The sequence below is a fragment of the Synchiropus splendidus genome, chromosome 1, assembly GCF_027744825.2.
Source record: "Synchiropus splendidus isolate RoL2022-P1 chromosome 1, RoL_Sspl_1.0, whole genome shotgun sequence".
NCBI classification, from domain to species: domain Eukaryota; kingdom Metazoa; phylum Chordata; class Actinopteri; order Syngnathiformes; family Callionymidae; genus Synchiropus; species Synchiropus splendidus.
In genome coordinates, this window is record NC_071334.1 from 55,693,472 (window position 1) to 55,705,269 (window position 11,798).

At 43.3% G+C, this 11,798-nt stretch overlaps 2 protein-coding genes across 3 annotated transcripts in view; both read right to left on the bottom strand.

Moving 5' to 3' along the window:
* Window positions 1-347: 347 nt before the first annotated feature.
* Window positions 348-3,899, bottom strand: nrarpa (NOTCH regulated ankyrin repeat protein a). The gene is made up of 2 exons (XM_053883337.1): window positions 3,755-3,899; window positions 348-3,594 (listed from the first exon to the last, which is right to left on the bottom strand). The coding sequence occupies exon 2, from the start codon at window positions 3,253-3,255 to the stop codon at window positions 2,917-2,919; it is 339 nt and encodes a 112-aa protein (XP_053739312.1). The 5' UTR covers window positions 3,256-3,594; window positions 3,755-3,899; the 3' UTR covers window positions 348-2,916.
* A 5,595-nt stretch (window positions 3,900-9,494) lies between these two features.
* exd3 (exonuclease 3'-5' domain containing 3) overlaps window positions 9,495-11,798 on the bottom strand; it is a 39,125-nt gene continuing 36,821 nt past the window's right edge. For both annotated transcript variants that reach the window (XM_053865619.1, XM_053865610.1), the window contains exon 22: window positions 9,495-11,794. In XM_053865619.1, coding sequence (XP_053721594.1) covers window positions 11,392-11,794 — 403 coding nt within the window. In that variant the 3' untranslated portion in view covers window positions 9,495-11,391. The remainder of the gene's footprint in view (window positions 11,795-11,798) is intronic.

Genomic DNA, 11,798 nt, shown 5'->3' on the forward strand with positions numbered 1-11,798 from the left:
GCGACTGAGCGACCGCAGCAGGCTGTTAGCACAGATCAAGAGGCAAGCAAGTGTGTGTTGGGAAGTTTTCGAGTGTGTGAGGGTAACATAAAACCAACTCTCCCACAACACACATGGGGCGGGGGGAGCCGTCTTTAAACGGAGCCTACCCACAATGCAATGGGCTCTTTTATCCCGGCAGTGAAAGGATGAGGCCAGATGAATGACAAAGGGAGAGAATGGGGATCTGGGTTGGGCTCCGCTTGCAAGACCAAGAGGGAAATACGGGGAGAGTGGATTAGGCCGAGGGGTGTTTCCCAAACTATCAGTCGCACAGGAGGAAGAAACATTTACATACACCGTTTTTTTTTTTTTTTACTTTAATGATTTCTTTACTGGCTTGTACACAAACGTACAAAAATAATACAGCACTCATCTCCACATGACGTTAGGTCGTCATCACAGTGTTACAAATGTTCAAAATGAGAATACAAACACGAAAAAGAAAACAAAAACATGATGGAACATCTGCATCACTCATGAAAAATCAGCTGTTTCCACTCGCTTGAAATGAAGCGAGACCAGAAACACAAACTTGGTCCAAAGAAGTCAACACTTTCTCTTTCCAATTGAAACCAAAATAACAATCATCTCACTCGTGTACACCAATCCGGCGGCCTGGCTCACTACATCATAAATGTTATGACACTTGAAAGCCAAACAACCGCACAACCGTGCAATTTTTAATCATGTTACAATGATCTTACCATCAAATGTATTATTCCCCTTTAATAAAAACAGGAAGACAGCACTTCAGAAAAGAAAGTGCCCCAATATCATCATCATCATCAGCGTTGATATATATATATATCCATATGTATATATACATACACCTAATCACAGAGATACACGCATCTTTGTTCTGGAAAAACGATATGTTCTTCCCACAAAGAGACTCACACACATCATCATCCTCATCATCACCTGGAGCATATAGTTATACAACAGTATTTTATTGTGTTTGATTTTTTTTTTCTATTCAGAAAAAAAATAAAGAGTTGACACATAAAAGCCAACAACAGTCATCAGTGCAATATTCAAAGAAAAAAAAGAGAAAAGATCAAGTTTAAGACAAGCGATGCATATTTCATTTGTTGCCTGATACCAATCTAGATGTCGCTGTCGCTCTATCGCTTTAGTTAATGTGTTTGTTCCAGGTTATTTCTTTTTTTAAATAGGAAGATCTGTCACATGGCACACAGTCAGAACCAAGCTCACACTCACTCTTTCTCTCATGACGTGGACCAGCGCTGGTGTGAAGCGTCTTTACAACTGTCGAGCAGTAGCCTTTAAAATATCAACATCGATTAAAAAAAAAAAAAGAAAAAACAAAACAAGCAGCATTGATACAAATGTAAGGGTGCCGTGACTTTCATTTTCTGATTTCTTCTCTGTGACATCCTGCATTAGATTCTTCATCATCCAACAGTAAATATTGGGTCCTGCTCAGTAGTAGTATTCACTATTCCAAACTCCTGGCTCCTGCAGTCACCCCAGACATTCAGGGTGCCCAAGGCTCCACATCAATGTGCAATAGAACTCCCTGCATTTATAAGTCCACTCTTGTAAGACCAGAAGGAGAGAATCAGACCACACAGGCAGATTGGCTGAAGAAAACAGATGATTATAGGGAAAACAATGGCAGGAGAAGCAGAAAGCCACATGATGCTTCTGGTTTGGTAGTCGAGGAGAGGTGAGGATGCAAAGATGGGGCATTCACTCACTGGGGTCTGTCTCTGAGGCTTGAGTTCAGATACAAGCAAACAAATAATAATAATTAAAAAAAAACATAATAATAAACGCACTGGCTTGTGGATGATGAAAATGTGAATCTCTTCAGACCCTCAAGTGTTGAGAGAGCTGAACAACTTGAGAATACTTAATAAAAGTCGAGGTAGCTGGCAAAAGGCAACCAAAGTCCTTTGATGGGATGGTGAGGGAGGAAAGCTTGAGTCACCCTAGATCATTTCACACAAAGATCTTCACAACAAAATGCATCTTCTCAATGTACCTTCATAAATACACACACAATAAAAACCCCAGCCTGCTTTCACAGTGATGACTAGGATGTTATTTAAAAATACTGAAAGGAGATTATAAAGTGAATTCCAATTTTTTTTTTTAACTTTATACAAAGCAAAAGCAGCGTTTTGTTGTTGTTGTTGGTTGTTGTTGTTTTTTAAAGTAACACAGTGACCATTGGAAATGTGGTCGCACTGGCCTGAAGAGTTGGACACCAGCATGGCAAGACGGGACCCACTTTATTCAAAATCAATATAAAATAAAGCTATTGTGTACAGTACTTCACAACAATGATGAAGTCAGTTGTTGTTACATGATGATTACACATGTGAAAAGCGTGTTGGATAGCCCTAATGCTGAATTTATGATTTTTTTTTTATTTTAATTTAAAAAAATGTAATGTTCGGCAGCCAACAGAGGGCAACCCTTCTCTTGTCTACGTGTCTTCCCTTTCCAAACTATTCCAGCATGCAGCCATGCAGCATCAAGTGCTGTTTTTTCTTAAATATAAATTAATTTAAAAACAGATCTTTACAATGATGAGCAACAGGTCACAAGGGTCACTGAAGGTGGAAAGTCATGAAACTGCTCCATTCGCACTCTGGTGGACACATTCAAGAGGAAAGCTTTAGTACCAAAACCATTATTTGTTAAGGAATGTGCAGCCTGCGACGCTTCACTCTGAGCGCAGAGAAGAGCACGTTTGGTTTACAGAAGGGGGGTGGGGTGGGGGGTTATTGTACAGGTCTGCCTTTTTACCTTATTCCTTTGAATTTGGCACAAGTGTGTAGATGACATTTTAACTTAGAAGATCCTGGCTTGTTGTGAACTATTTTACCTGACAGCAGAGACAGATCACCGGGCGCCAGAGGAGTACTTGGCCTTGGTGATGAGGTATAACACAATGTCCTGGTGACCCCCAAAAGCGGCGATGTGTAAAGCGCTCCACCCTTCCCTGTTGGCCAGCCGGATGTCTGCGCCGAACTTCACTAGCAGCTTCACCAGCTCCAAGTTCCCATCGATGACAGACTGGTGCAACGCCGTCTGTCCCTCCGGCCCAAAGGAGTTGACGTTGAACTCGCAGTTTGTCATGTTCTGGAGCAACGAGTGGAGCTCCTTGGTGTTGCCCTTCTTCACCGCCTCCTGGAAGACCCGCTGCGGCGCGGAGCACGTCGACACGTCCGCCTGGCTCATGGTTCTAGTCTGCTGCGAGGGTGAAGGTCCAGTAAAATCCTGTCTGGGCTTTAGGTGGGCTGGCGGACCGCCGTCTGTAAGGCACTTTACAGGGCGCAAAGGTATGTAGATCCAAAAAAGGACTAGCTACGGAACAAACACACGCGGTGTGCAGAGCTGTTCATAAGCGACAGATCCTCAAATACAGGGAGGTCTCAGTTTATCCTCTAAAGGTAGATTCCAGCCGCAGAAAGGATGGAGACGCTCCGGGGTCCAGCTCGTCCCTGCAATTTCCCCTGGAATACTGCGAACGTTCCCGGTAGTTTCCTGGACAAAACCCGCCGCGATGTGACCAGGAGTCTGCAGAAGACAAGAAAAGTCCACATTAATTCGGTTAATTCAACCGCATTCCGCTACATCGAGACGCGACCTCCCGTGCGTAAAAGCTGAGCTACCCGGCTTTTTGCGCGTCACGCACGAACATGAGCGACATCATGCGAGCACTCCGCTGGCGTCTTACCTGTGCTGGCTGGACGGGTCCGAGCAAGGCGAGAGTTAGAAATCCAGAGTGTGGCCCGCTCTGTCCTCCGTGCGCTCCGTGTGACTCTCTGGTCCGCTGCGCTCCGGGGGAATATTTTACGCGTCCTTTATTTGCATGACAATACCTCCCCAAAAGAATCAAATGTGGAGGAATGGGCGGAAACCCGGGGAGGTCATAGGCTGCCGAGCCGGCTGGGAGGAGGGACCGCGAGGCTTATGAACGAGTGTGAAGAGGCGGGCTCTTCCAAAAATAAGGGGGAGTCAAACGCTGCCTGTGAATCAAACGACCCGCCTGCAGCAGTTGGAAGGGAGATCCATATCCGATCTCCTGGAGCTGCAGACGCGCAGCATGGCGCTCGCAGAGCTCTCAACAGACCAGGAGGTTATAAAGCAGCATCCCCCAGATTATCCGGAGCAGTGTTGTGCCGACTCAAGTGCAAATGAGGTGGTAAACCAGAGAGAGACACTTGTTTTGAAGAAGATGTGTCTAACAATGCACGAGGTGGGCAACCACCTTTCCTCAGGGGGTGTCAATATGATGACCGTGTCTTGCCAAAAGAAAGAAGCAACAAAAGACAAAAGAGGAATGAAGAAATAAAGAGAATACAATGTTACCCAAAAAACATACTCAATAAAATAAATAAATAAAAAAGCATACTAATACACACTGAGATCACAACAGAATAGAATACAATAGATAGATAAGAACCATCTGAACATATTTACACTGTATCATCTAGCAGAAAGCAACATGATTTTTTTTTTACTAATATATATAAGTATACATGTGGGCATCTTTTTTAAACACTTTGTTTTCTAAAGTTTCTTTTGATTCGTTTTAATGTACTGAAGTGAAGGAAAATTTGAAAAAAAATTGAAAAAAATTCCAGGAATACCTGCTTTTCTTTTGTAAGTACAATGTACAAGCGTCAGCAGTCAGAAATATTTCTTCATAAGCTCCATCGTTCTACTCAGTATGAGGACCACAGATATGCAGTCAAAGGGCCAGCACTGAGCTGCAGATATATGATGGGTACATTTTCACTTATACGTTCAAAACTCTTCCATAAAATAAGCCAAAATCTGCTGCCTTTGAAAAACATTCTTCACTTCTTATTCCTTAAAACCACTGGGTTTGCTCTCAGACCAGCACAATTGTCTGTCCAGAATGGTGTTGTGAAAGTCACGATTCACCATGCAAAAAATGCGTGCAATTTTTTTATTGACCAAATAATTATTAACCAAACCCAAGATAGGTTAATGTATTACAGGGTTACTTTGAGTTATTTAGTTTTGAATCAACCCCATGGACCAAGTAGTGTTAACCAACAGGCCATACATTACTTATCACAAGAAGCAGACAGTAATAGAACAGCTAACAGATATAGTTTAGTGTCGCTGTAACACCTGGTGTCGTTGCTCTTGTATATCTTGTTTTAAATGAACCTCGTGAGAACCAAAAGGGAACGTTTAAGGTCCAAAAGGAATCAACACCTCCCCAGCTCAGATTGGAGGTGACGCCATCATCATAAAAACTGCGGATATGTTCCACTTGTTTGGAAATGACTAGACTGCGGGACTTGAAATAACAAAAGCTTCGCGACTTCCTCTTTGCAAGTGAAAAGAAGTGACGCGGCGCACAAAGTGACGCGCCGCTCCACTGCATCCACGCCAGCGTGGGAACTGTGTGTGTGAGAGAGACACAGAGAGAGAGATGCATAACGTATAAGGTGTGGAGAGATATTGATTGACAGAGCTACAGTGACGACAAAAATGTGCGTGTGAAAGAGAAACCGAGAGAAAGACGCAGGAACCGCAAGAAGCCAATCCTCCCACGGAACCTCGTGCACCGTTTGGCGCCGCAAACCTGATGTGTGCTGCAACTGTGTGCAACGCTTTTAATTGCTCTAGAAGGTTTGGCGGCTCGAACACACGTCCCATTTTCCCACACACTCTTACATGTACATTTGGCGCACATCTGTTGGAGCGATCTGGTGCAGGACTGTGCGCCACTGCAGCTCAAACCACAGATCAGATTTGATCAGTAAATGCTGCTGGGACTATACTAGAATGTTTGAAAATGAAAGGAGGAAGACAAACTGACTTAAAGCAATATGCAAAACCACAAAGCACCGCAAACTCTTTCTCTCGATTTTTACTCATAGATAGGAACTGTTACTGTTGTAAGTAAACACCAGAAACACTGTTGAAGTTGCTGGAATAATGAATGAAGAGAATGAAGTTTTCATTTTTGAAGGCTACTTCTGGCATGATGGTCAGATTCAATGAGCAGAAATTGATCATCGCCACAGACTCCGCCTAGTACGATAAGCAAAATCTGGTTCCCTTGAGAGGTTCGCTTTCATTGACTTGTCTTTCTGTCTGCTTAATTTTTTCATTTTCTGGAAGTTGACCATGATCTTTGTGGGTTACGATACTACTTAAGACCCCTGGATAATTTGTGTATTTTAATTCAACATCATTTAGCTCTTGAGCCATTTCACATAAAACATTTTGGTGCCACTTGTTTGGCCCCGAGGCCTTGTGTTTGAATCAGTGTATATTTTCAATGGTCCCTGAATGGATTTTGACCGTGGATGCAGCACATTCACCAAGTATTTTTTTTTTCCTTTCAAATATTTAACCTTTAACATGATGCTCTCAATTTGGCCTCATCTGCTCATACACAATTTCACCTTTTTATTTAATTCATGATAAATATTTAGTAAATCTGTCTTCCATCTCGACAAAACCCTTTCATGAAATAATATTGATATATAATTAAAACTATTTGAAGCACTTTCACAGATTTGCCCATTATTTTTTTATTTAATTTTTATTTCTTGGACTTGGACGAACTCTTCTGCATCTACACTACTATTCATACGCTAGGACATTCTTCGAATACTAAGCCCTGAAGTCTGAGTGTTCTAATTTTACTGAATAAAAATATAGAATACATGGCAGTGACAGAGGATAGAGATGCTGCTGTTTGGATTCTCTGTGTGTCTTCTTTGAATCTTTTCATTACTTTTCACAGACTCAAATCTTTTTCTACCAGATCCCGAAATCTGAAGCGCAGCAGTGATTCCACCAGTGGCTGTTTTAATGTCACTGCTGGTTCTTCTGCTTGACAGCTGCAAACACTCCAAAAAAAACAGCGCTGTGACTCGGCCTCAGAAAAGTGGCAGATTCCTCTCGCAGCCTCCCGTTTTTATGAGATTCACAAAAACAGATGTTCTCCTTTTCCCCGTATCGGTGACCTGCACAGGCAGCCGGGGGGTGCGCAGGTCAAAACTTTACATCTGGAGTTTAGCTTGTGAAGTTTGAATAGTATTTTAAGAGATATTTGTTCAGTATTGTGAGTGTTTCTCTCCTGGTTGTTGGACAGTGCAACAACTGTGTGGTTGATCAAGAACATCTGTCTGCTATCAGAACTTTGGCTGCGGTTTGTCTGGACACTTGGAAAACATTTGCGCAGACCACAGGAGCAAAAGGTTTCTCCAACTGGATGCTTTTCTTTCTCTCCCCCTGTGGTAATGACTCCCGGGGACGCTGCCAGAACCAGAGTGTTAAATGTGTGCAAATACAAATCTATATGATGCGGAGTTTTCGGAACCAGTTCGGATTTGGATCATTGGGAAGCATTTGACCATTTTCAGTACGCACATCATAACCACCTGTCTATCCCTTATTCTGCTAAAAAATACCGTCAACGGTACAGAAGGTAGCCAAACCAGTGTACCGGGGGTTTCCGGGTCAAAACTTTACATCTGGAGTTTAACTTGTGAAGTTTAAATAGTATTTTAAGAGTATTTCAATAATATTTTTAAGAGATATATTTTCAGTATTGTGAGGAACTTTTTGGCACAATAGCCTAGACATGTCCATCCCTCCCATCTCAGCAAAAGGCATCCTCACCAGACTCCCAAACCATCTTCACGGCCCCCTCCTGATGCAGAGGTGTCACTATGAGTCTCTCCTGAATGATCTAGCTTGTCACAATGTCTAAAGGAGAGTCTAGCTCCCACATGAAAGTTGAATGATCTATATTGTAAGTCAACATTATCAATAGTAATACATTTTTATAAGAAGGTTCAATCTGGAGTTGCTAGGAATCAGCTAACCTAATCATTTAAAATTCTAAAACGTAAGGCTCGCAGGCCAAGTCCTGTCCATGATGTATACATGTATGGCCCGGCACCATAAACACTCGCAAAAAAACCCCAATGTAGTCGTCCAATAGAGTATCCAAAAATTCAGGTTTGGCATGGATTGTACTTTTGTTTTAATAAAAAAAAGTTCTTTGTAAAGACAGAAATGTGACCTTTTCATTTTAGATCCTGGTCTTCCTACATGTGCAGTGTGACTCTTTCAGATCCTGTGTCATGGCTGTGTGTGAGCTCTAGTGCTGCTGCTTAGTCAGAGGTTGCGATGTGAAGTGGACCAGAGAGACGCAGCCTACAAGGTTGAGGTTTGGATCTGCGTCCAGCACAGCCATGGAACAAAGGAGGCCAACAAGAGGCAGGCAGGAAAACAGCCACAGGGCGGGCTGCAGGAGGGAAAAATAAATGTGAAAGTGTCATGTAAAAATGTCATGACGTTTGGGCAACACCGACATTCCAGACATGAGACTGTGTTGGAGAGAGAGAGAGAGAGAGAGAGAAAGACAGACAGGGAAAGAGAGAGAGAGGTGTGACGTTTCAGCGGGGAGGGAGGGGTCTCTCAGTCCAATTCATTCCGGGCACCACGTGTCCTCAGAGCGTGGGAAAGAGGCGAGCTTTTCTTCCCAGCAAAGAAAGAGCAAGGATCAAATAACATGGTGCTGCGGCGGAGAGATCCAGCGGCTGCGACCACCCGGACAAGGACCGTGCAGACACAGAGGGGCTTATTTTGGGTGTCATTCATAGTGATAAAACTGTTTCAGAAGAGTATGCCATTACAGGAGAGGAAGTGCAGGGCAGAGAGCCAGGATGTATGCTGGAGAGTAAATGGGTCATGATGTTTACAACTGTTATCACAATACCAGCAGTCCAATTCAAGCAGGCTCTCTAGGGAGGGGTCCAGCTTTTTTCAGTACCAGGATCAGCCAGTCTCTGCTCCGACAGACTCATCTCAACGACCATCTTCTCAACGCCTCAGACGTCCTGATCGCTATCAAGCTTTTTCTCATCCCCGAGTCTCACTGGGGAAGATTTACTGTGTCAGTCTAAATAAAGTTCTCTGCGTTCCTGAGACTGCTATCACACCAATAACTACTGACATCATTTTTCATCATCTTTTTAAGCGTCTATATCAGCGGTCCCCAACCCCCCCGGGAGGGGACCGGTCCATGAATCAGTTGGTACCGGGCCACACAAGGAATAAATAATTACTTCCGTTTTATGTATGATCTGAGTCTGAATGATCTTTTATTTTGAAAATTAAAAAAAAATATTTTGAAAAATGACCGGATTCTCTAGGTTAAGCCTCAGTCACTTGAGAGCCAAAATGTAATCCACAAGCTGGCAAAATGAGTCAGAAACAGCCGTCTTTGGAAAGTGGAAAAGGCTCAGTGAAGAGACAGGAAAAGAGCCCATGACTTCCATGAAGAAGTTTTTAACAGACAATAGCAGGAGTTGTACGTGAAATATGGATTTATCATGGTCGGTCATTCCCACGTGCCAAGCACACAAACGTGCAAAGGCCTTATCTGACAGTTCAAAGTGGCAACTTCATACCCACCGGGCCATGTTCAAATGGTCAAACATAGACCACTCTGCAGTGATAAAAAGGTTGCCCCCCCCCTCCTAATACAATCCTTGCGCAATTTCAAACTACGTCACTCAGCAACAATCTGTGAGTAGTCACATACACTATGAAGATTTATGAATGATAAAAAGCCACTTCACTACTCTGCCCACCTAAGTGAAGACACAGCGTTGGGTATACAGAAGAGAGAGATACTAATGATGCTCAGCTAAGCCTTGTAGGTATTTTAAAAAGGGCAATATTGTGATGGTATGCGATTATTTTGGGCACTCACTTCCTGTGTTCTCTCCTCTTTGTTCCCTTCAACTTGACCAGGTAATGCCACACACACCTGGGACCACTCAGCTATCAAGCTTGCCACCTGCTGCCGATAAGCCCCCTGGTTCCAGTGTGCCCGATCGACTTTCACTGTCTTGCTGGTAACTTGGCCTCTTATTTTGTCTGCTCTTCTAGCATCGATCCGCAAGCTGACGATTGCTTATTCCTTGCTATCCTCTGCTCAAATTTGATTCTTTTCTCCTGTGTTACAACATGTTGGTGACCCTGTCGTCATCAGTTTTGCTCCAAGATTAGGTGGGAATCCGTCACTGCGATTTCATCAGTATAATTAATATAAGACTTTTCAAAGGTCAGTTTGAACACAAGTTTAAAAAACCAAAGTATGAAATGTGAACAGAGAGTCTGCATGTTTAGGGAAAATACAGAGGAAATCCAGGCGTTTGTCTTTGGTTACTCTGTGACCAGGCCTCAGGCCAGGAAACCCCCCACCTCGGTCACACCTGACAAACCAGTGGAGCTAAGATGATGAACACCATCTGTTTTAATGGCTCCAGAAAACAGCAGTTGTGAAGAAACATTGAGAAAACAAAATTTTCTGTTCTTAAAAGCTGACAAAACACAGTCATAACTCACAAAGTGGGGAGAGTGCACGGCATCAAAAGGCAGTTTTCATGCCACAGACAGCGCTGCATGCCAAGTGGGTTATGGCTGTTCCTTTTTTTCCAAGAGAGAAAGTCGATCCTCTGATGTCAGCGTAACCAATTATCCCAAAATTATATTTCAAAACTGACACACATCTTGTAGGAAGGGCATCTGAAGCGTGCAGACCAGACAAGTGACTTGTTATCCTACATGTAAGGCACAACAACTTCATGTTATTGGCTCGTATTAAAAAGAAAAAAAAAGTTTGTGACTGAAGTTCTTTGAGGTGAACTTCAAAGGACTTTTACTCTTCTCTAATGTCCATGTGCTAGACATATGATTTTCCTTCAGGCAAAACATTTGAGAAACACTGATTTAGAACCACTTGGATGAGTATTCAGGGTGACGTTTTCTTTGCTGCTCTGGCTGGCTGGTGGTTTTAACACACTCATGACATCATGCATTAGTTTTTTTTTTTTTTTTTTACCAATATACCTGGACCCCAAGCACCACTCCTTTCCATGAGTCAATGTTCATGCAGTGTTTTGCCTGTCATCAGAGGGGTTGAAACAGACATGGATGTGAAGTGAACGAGGAAGAATGCTGAAGTGAGTGCTATGAACAGGCTGCAGAGAGGCACAATGTCTGAACAAAATGAAAAATCAGTTCCATTTTTTTCATTTTTACCAGGTGTATCTTTGCCAGCAAATTTAAAGCATCGATTCAGCCCTGACGTAAAGTGCTCAGAATTTCAAGAAGTAACCTAGAAAGAGGGTTTTTTTTCCATTAGGTGCCCTTATACCCAGCTTCGCATAGATGGTCTGCTCCATCAACCCTCAGCCTTCAGATGCCACTACAACTGTTAGACTCTGAATGCTGGACAGCTTGGCTCAGGATCATCTCCTCTGAAAATGAAGCTATTCGTTGAGTTAGATTATCTTGGGGTTACAGTGGAGCATAGTCCTGTTGAAGAAAAAGAGGCAAAAGAAAAATCTCAAGATGCAGCAGTCGATGCATGTTCCTACTCTCACAAGAAAGAATAGGATGGCCAGTTAAAGAGGGCAAAAGAAGTTGCTTCCACAGGATAGATGGAAACTTCCCCTGGGTAAGGGTGAGGAGCGTGGTCATCCTGGTGAGGTTCAGAGTGGAAATGCTGTCCCTCAGCCTCAAGCATCTCGACAGGATGACACCTGGACGCCTCCTGCAGAGCTGACCTAGCATGAGCCGGAGAGATGACATTTCTCCGTAGTCCAGGAAACGCCCAGGTTTTCCACCTGAGAAGGTGTGGTAGGTGTGTGGGGAGAAGGAAGTCTGTGCCTCTGTGTTTAGACTGCTGCTGCCACCCAACCTTT